Consider the following 7,500-nt stretch of genomic DNA (forward strand, 5'->3'; position numbering starts at 1 on the left):
GAAGATCTCAGTCAAACAGGTGGGTATCCATGTATAACCACATCTCCCCCATTCAGAACAACATTACACTGAAACTGTGCTTCATTAAACAAGCCTAAAAAGACATTCGTTATGTTACACCTATATTTTTTTGTGTTTTCTCAATTAGAAAATTTCTTGGTTCATTCAAACGAATTAGAAAAATTTTAGGTTTATCAAATGAATTTTTCTTTTTTTCAGTGAACCATCCAACGTAGCATTTGCTTGGAACGTCGAGCAAGGCTGAAAACCGGCTCAAGCCAGCTCCATACCTGTAGGGGGCGAGCAGTCCCTCCAGTCGAAATATCCCGCGTAGACGCCGGGCTCCAGTGACCCGACGATGGGGTCGGCCTTCTTCTCGATGTACGTCTCGAAGAGCCGCTCGTCCAGCTCCCTCACCGCCTCGATGCTGACCTGCGTAACCACGGCAACGGCATCCCATCATTACCGCGGCCGCCCGCCACCTTCTCACGCCTCTCCATCACTGCTGAGTTTAGCACGCCATCACTGCAGGCATAGGACCTTATAACACCTGACATAAGGTTATGAAGCATCATAAGCATTCTGACACTAACGCCATGTCACATGCCCAATGGAAGGGATTTGCTGTAACCTGACTGGTTTTCTCGTATGTTTAAGGCCAGGGTTATGATTCACTACGCAGCACTATGACTGCAGCAGTATTACGAATGAAAAATGAATATTGAATGCTGCATTATTTTTGTCCCGTGTCTACCATTTAAGTAGCAAGTGTGGGCTTGGTTAGTACTTGGATGGGAGATCACCAGGGAATACTGAGTTGCTGTTAGAAGTGGTGTTGGCGGGCCAGCAGGGGGCAATCTTCCCTCTGGTCAAATAAACCCCAATGCCCCAGTGCAGTGACGGGGACACTGTGCTGTAGGAGATGCTGTCTTTCGGATGAGACGTTAAAGATCCCATGGCACTATTCGCAAAGAGTAGGGGGTTCCTCGGTGTCTTGGCTAAATCCCAGATCTGGCTCTCACAAACTTCCCACCTAATCATCCCCTGATTTAATTGGCTAAAAAATCTCTCCCTTTCTACCTTCGCTAATGTGTGGTGAGCGTTCTGGCGCAAAATGGCTGCCGTGCATCACCCAGGTGGGTGCTACACATTGGTGGTGGGTGACGTGAGTCCCCACACATCACTGTAAAGCACTTTCAGCGTTTGGAAAAGTGCTATATGAATGCAATGATTCATTTATTCATACATTGCTAAATGAAATGTGTCACAAGAAATGTGACGCATGAAAATATAACCTAAAACCATACAACTGATTATCGGGGTTCCGACAATAATATTCATAATAAACAGCAGGAACCTTTTAAGGAATTATTCTTGTTGCTCTGAACCAAAACCAGTGTGCTGCTAACTGAGATCTGAATCCAGAGGATATAATGTGATATGTATGTTTGTCATGACTGTTTGATGTGTTTTGTACGTCTATGATAAGTGTCATATGTGTACCTGTATGTTTAATCTGTGTGTAATCTCTTGAACGGAACTGCCTAAGGATGCAAAATGAATTTCAGTGCAAACTGACAATAAAGTTGTATCGTATCGTATCGTGAATGTTTCAAACAGTAACCGTTAAAGTCAGAGATCATTTATTACGATATGATCATATAAAATAGTTTTTATTTTAGATGCTGCAGCACTGCCATGGTGCACATAAGCCTTCATGCGCAGCAGCGTGGCCAATCAGCACTTATTGGAATTGTATTATTTTTGGAACGTGCACGCACACACACACACACACACACAAACACATTCCCACTGGCATTGCAGTTGCAAGCAGGGGATTAAGAAAAAGTCTCGCAAGAAAACTTTCATAAATTCCACTGGAAGTTTTCTATCATGTCAAACAGAAACAAATAAAATCTACAAAAAAAAACACAGCGCCCTTCCAAGCGTGACTGGTGGGCCCCCTCTACCCCACGTGAGGAAGGTTCCAGAATGAGGAAAGGAAACCCCCCGTGTCCCCTCTGTGACTGGCGTGTGAAACCGTGAAGACCGAACACTTTTTAAGCGCGCAAAAAAAAAAGAAAGAAAGAAAGGCCTGCCTGTGGAGAAGAAAAACTCTTAAATCAAAACGGACAGAGTTCCCTTCAAACCCACGGAGTCGTTCTTATCCCTTTTTAAACGCACGCAAGTTCAACTAACTCCGAAAATGATCTCTCGCCTTCGTTTGTCCAAATAGTAGACGCTAGAGGGACATGTAGCAGTTACTGTATCACAACGGCTTGTACTCGAACGGGTGTAGACGAACCACTGTAGAAGCTTGTATTAAGAAAGCTGTACGAGAGTGCTGCACCTGTAGCCCTCTCTGCTCTGCACCTGTAGCTCTCTCTGCTCTATACCTGTAGTCCTCTCTGCTCTGCACCTGTAGCTCTCTCTGCTTTACACCTGTAGCCCTCTCTGCTCTGTACCTGTAGTCCTCCTGCTTTACACCTGTAGCCCTCTCTGCTTTGCACATGTAGCCCTCTCTGCTCTGTACCTGTACCCCTCTCTGCTCTGCACCTGTAGTCCTCTCTGCTTTGCACATGTAGCCCTCTCTGCTCTGTACCTGTACCCCTCTCTGCTCTGTACCTGTAGCCCTCTCTGCTCTGTACCTGTAGCCCTCTATGGTCTGTACCTGTAGTCCTCTCTGCTTTGCACCTGTAGTCCTCTCTGCTTTGCACCTGTAGCCCTCTCTGCTCTGCACCTGTAGCCCTCTCTGCTCTGTACCTGTAGCCCTCTCTGCTCTGTACCTGTAGCCCTCTATGGTCTGTACCTGTAGTCCTCTCTGCTTTGCACCTGTAGTCCTCTCTGCTTTGCACCTGTAGCCCTCTCTGCTCTGTACCTGTAGCCCTCTCTGCTCTGTACCTGTAGCCCTCCTGCTTTACACCTGTAGCCCTCTCTGCTCTGTACCTGTAGTCCTCTCTGCTTTACACCTGTAGCCCTCTCTGCTCTGTACCTGTAGCCCTCTCTGCTCTGCACCTGTAGCCCTCTCTGCTTTACACCTGTAGCCCTCTCTGCTCTGTACCTGTAGCCCTCTCTGCTTTACACCTGTAGCCCTCTCTGCTCTGTACCTGTAGTCCTCTCTGCTCTGTACCTGTAGCCCTCTCTGCTTGGCACCTGTAGCCCTCTCTGATTTGCACCTGTCTGAACAAAGTGGAAAAACTGCACGAGGACAAACGACTGCCTGCTCCCTCCCTCACAAAAACAAGGGCAAAAAAAAAAGACCACAAAAATCACAGGAAATTAGAAGGACAATCATCGTTCAAACGAGGATAAAAATGAATACTCCACATTTTCAGTCACAGGATTTTAACTTGTCAACGCGCAAAGAATCAGACTGCAGTTCAAAGGCATTATGGGCTGCAGGTGTCCAGTATGCCACGTATCACTGTGATTGGTCTTTACTGGAAGGACTGCCTTAGGTCCCGGCCGCTAACCGACCTATCATTACTCACAGTTACAATAATCTCAGTGAATGAGAGCACACGGAAAGCTTGTCTCTGTTTGAGCAAGTATGAGCTGTCTTTGGCATTTGCGGTGCCCTGAAGATAAAGATCTCAGTTCTTCTCATCACTTTGGTGAATAATCTCTCACTAAAAAAAAAAATAAAAACACACACACAGAAACACACCCACTGTTAAACCGTACAGTAGACTGACATTTTTACATCAGATCTACAACCGGTCAAGGCTGTACTGTAATGAAATCTGTGTGTGTGTGTGTGGGTGCGTGCTCTCAGATATAAACAATGTAAAAGCAATGACAAAGATTACAGGGGCTTGAGCAAAGACTTGTGGGTGATTTTTCTTTATAAGGGATTTCAGGTAAGCACATGCTGACAGATAACACTGACATCCCAAGAGTGGCTGTGTGTTGATCCCCATGGAACACACCACGCAGCGTTAATGCCACGTGCGATGCGTGTAAAAAAGGGAGAGGCAAGAGAGCAAGACAGGTGGAGAGAAGTAAGGTGGAGAGAGAAAGAGGGAAGAAGATAAGAGATGTGGGGAAGGGAGGGGAGGGCTGGAGAGAGACAGACGAGAGGAAGGGACAGGGGAAGGGGAGGAGGGAGAGAGCGAGGGAAAAGTGGGGAGGTGGAGGGATGGGGAAGGGAGAAGGAGTAGAGGAGAGGGGAGAAAGCGGGAAGGGTGATGAAGAAAGGAAGAATGGAGAGAGGAGGCAGGAAGGGTAGAGATATTCTCTTGAAGAACAGCAGAAAACAGGGTGGAGAAGGGGGGGGGGGCCTCACCCGGGTGATCTTCTCCGTCCCCAGGAAGCCGTGCTTCTCGAAGTGATCGGCCAGGTTGAGGAAGGTGTGCCTCTCCAGGTGCTGGCAGTTACTCAGGATGATCAGCAGACGCTGCTCCTGCAAGTGGGGGACGGACGGACGGACAGACAGACAGATGGAAAGACGGACAACCAATCAGACTTCCTTATAACAGCCATCTGCGCAGACTACAGCTCGGTTAGCAGCACACACAGGGGAGCCCGGGAGTGAAGCCTGTCTCAGGCTCAGCTAACAGGGTTTTATGTGTCAGACTTGGAGGCCGGGTGCTGGAACGGCTCAGCGTCTGACAGGAAAAGATGCTAATGGACAGAACTCCAGACCCACTGATGCTGACACAGCACACGCTTTTACGCTACGTTCCATAATCCAAGTACGAAAAGACGCTAACTGCCACATGGATCCCACAGAGAGCGCATGGATCCCGCAGGAAGCACATGGATCCCGCAGGAAGCGCATGGATCCCGCAGGAAGCGCATGGATCCCGCAGATAGCGCATGGATCCCGCAGGAAGCGCATGGATCCCGCAGAAAGCGCATGGATCCCGCAGAAAGCGCATGGATCCCGCAGGAAGCGCATGGATCCAGCAGAAAGCGCATGGATCCCGCAGAAAGCGCATGGATCCCGCAGGAAGCGCATGGATCCTGCAGAAAGTGCATGGATGCAGCAGACGGGGCACGCGCCCTGCTTAAAGGGCAGCGCACACACACACACACACAGTGCACACACGCAGGGGGAAAACGCACCAGCGTTTCCCACAGTGCAGGGCGAGCACGTCCTCCAGGGAGGACGGGGCCTGCGCTCAGCGCCACGCCGCGCCGCGCCACGCCCGTGTCGCAGAGTCGCCTGCCGCCGCGGCGGCCCGGGCGCGCGGGAGGCGGGACGGCGGGGCCGCTGATTCACCAACGTGTTTTTCCGCTCCGTTCGCGGCGTTGAGTAAGACCTTGCGCGCAGGGGGAAATCACTCGGTCTGTGTGCCGCGGGCAGGGAAAGCCCCTGCAGGAGCGCGAACGCACCTTCTGGTGCGATTACTATTTCTGCGATTATCTCTTTCAAACACCTCTCTCCGGCCCCACTTTACAAGAACGACGCACTCCTCCACACGACTCCCCTGCCCTGGATTTCCTTTCACATCGCCCGAAAACAGTTTGTAGGAAACAGACACCTCTACCTCCAGACTTACCAGGAACTGGTCGAGAGCCTGCTCTGTGGTCTCTCGCTGGTGGTTAGCCAGGGGCGTGAGAGAGCAAACACACCTGACAAAAACAGTCATTCTCTGGCAGCGGGACGCATTTTAAAAGTTTCTGGGCCGCACGTGGGACAGCTGAGAACTGGTCATGTGACTTGAAAGGTAGCGAGGGTTCCGTGCCCCGTGGGAGGCTGGTCTGCTCTGGCGAGAAACCGCCAAACCCAAAAATGCACAAGCCAGTAGCTATGTCATCCTGTACGCTTCTCATGTCAAACTGCTGAAGCTAAGCAGCCATACCGCCCTGTAGCCTTCTCATGGGGAACTGGTGAAGCTAAGCAGCCATACCACCCTGTACCCTTCTCACGGCTAACTGCTGAAGCTAAGCAGACATACCGCCCTGTACCCTTCTCATGTAAAACTGCTGACGCTAAGTAGCCATACCACCCTGTACCCTTCTCATGGCTAACTGCTGAAGCTAAGCAGCCATACCACCCTGTAGCCTTCTAATGGGGAACTGGTGAAGCTAAGCAGCCATACCACCCTGTACCCTTCTCATGGGGAACTGGTGAAGCTAAGCAGCCATACCTATACCCTTCTCATGTTAAACAGTCATGTTAATAACCTACCAGTGTTGGGCTAAAATCCTCTTGCACTCTGAAGTGGTCTGGAGAGGCAAGGTCCCCAGGCAGGCTGGAGAAAGAACAAAGGTCACTTTCTAAAATGCAAAAACTAAAATACAATGGGTACTAAAAAGAAACGAAACAAAGCAACAAAAAAAAAAAACACATCATTCATTTCCAATTGGCACTATTAGTAACACTCTGTCTATTCATTAGAGACTCAGATGCAGTAAAAATACCCCACTACCACACTCATTCCAGGGAAAGGGGGTGGCACTATTGCACAGAATGGAATGGCTAAGCAGCACAGGCAGGCTCAACCTTAAACAGGGAGGCACACAACTGAACAGCGTTTCAACTGCTTCAACTCTGAACGGCTGAGGAGTGAATTAGATATTTGTTTCCCCGCTTCAGAGAATTTTCCCATTTCCTAATGTACAAAATGTTACCTCTGTTATAAAAAATTAGCATCTTATCCATAACCTTAAGGACCATGTTTGGACATTCAACTGCCACCGTTTTATAATAATATACACACATATACATATACATGTACACCTTATATTCATGATGAAGAACTCAAATGTGATGACTGGTGTTTTACTGGAAAAAAAAAACAGAATGTTCAAAGAAAAAAAAAAAAAAAAACTGCCCTTTGTTACTCACTGTGAAGTGTCACCGGCCGCTTTGGTACTCAACTGCTCCAGGCCATTTATGAACCCCTGAAAATCAACAACAAAGAAGGGAGAAAGGTGAGACACGTGACACATTCTCTCCAAAACAACCTTTCTCCTCCCGAGTTAAAAAAAAAAAAAAAAAAAAAAAAATGGCTGAAGAAAAAAAAAACCCCTCGAGTCTCAGGAAAAAAAAAAAAAAAAAGGCTAACCAGACGTGCGTGTGGTTAAAATAACAGATAGAGCAGAGGCTATTTTAAACGCTCAAAGGGAAACATTTAAAGCATTACTGAAGTAGATAAAAGAAAATCAATATGCCACTGCCTTAGATAGAGCAAGAGAAAAAAAAACAGAAACCTTTTTAAACATTTGATACAGACATAAACAAGAGCCATCTACTTCCTGAAAGTCAACTGAGCAGGCCTAAAGTGGGGAAAAAAGGAGCAACCAGTCGACCCCGGGATAATTATTCTGTTTTTTCACCTTCATTATGCCCACGCAGAGTTCACAAGCTTTGTCCTGAACTCTCTCCAGCTGAAAGATCTGTGGAAGAAATTTAAAGATTCATTTTCAATATCCTGTACTGCTTGTGACTGTGCCCGCTCCCCTAACATCAACCTTAATTAATACACTGACATAAGTGATGAAACAGGAAGCGGGACGCACATTTGATCATATTGCGTTTATAGCAGACTA

At 48.0% G+C, this 7,500-nt stretch overlaps 1 protein-coding gene across 1 annotated transcript in view; it reads right to left on the reverse strand.

Moving 5' to 3' along the window:
- exoc2 (exocyst complex component 2) overlaps window positions 1-7,500 on the reverse strand; it is an 85,700-nt gene that overhangs the window by 13,611 nt on the left and 64,589 nt on the right. Inside the window, exons 19-23 of the mRNA XM_035414926.1 lie at window positions 7,288-7,347; window positions 6,797-6,852; window positions 6,137-6,200; window positions 4,286-4,402; window positions 291-432 (exon numbers count right to left, since the gene is read on the reverse strand). Of these exons, the coding sequence (XP_035270817.1) occupies window positions 291-432; window positions 4,286-4,402; window positions 6,137-6,200; window positions 6,797-6,852; window positions 7,288-7,347 (439 nt within the window). The remainder of the gene's footprint in view (window positions 1-290; window positions 433-4,285; window positions 4,403-6,136; window positions 6,201-6,796; window positions 6,853-7,287; window positions 7,348-7,500) is intronic.

This window comes from Anguilla anguilla, chromosome 4 (genome assembly GCF_013347855.1).
Source record: "Anguilla anguilla isolate fAngAng1 chromosome 4, fAngAng1.pri, whole genome shotgun sequence".
NCBI classification, from domain to species: Eukaryota; Metazoa; Chordata; class Actinopteri; order Anguilliformes; family Anguillidae; genus Anguilla; species Anguilla anguilla.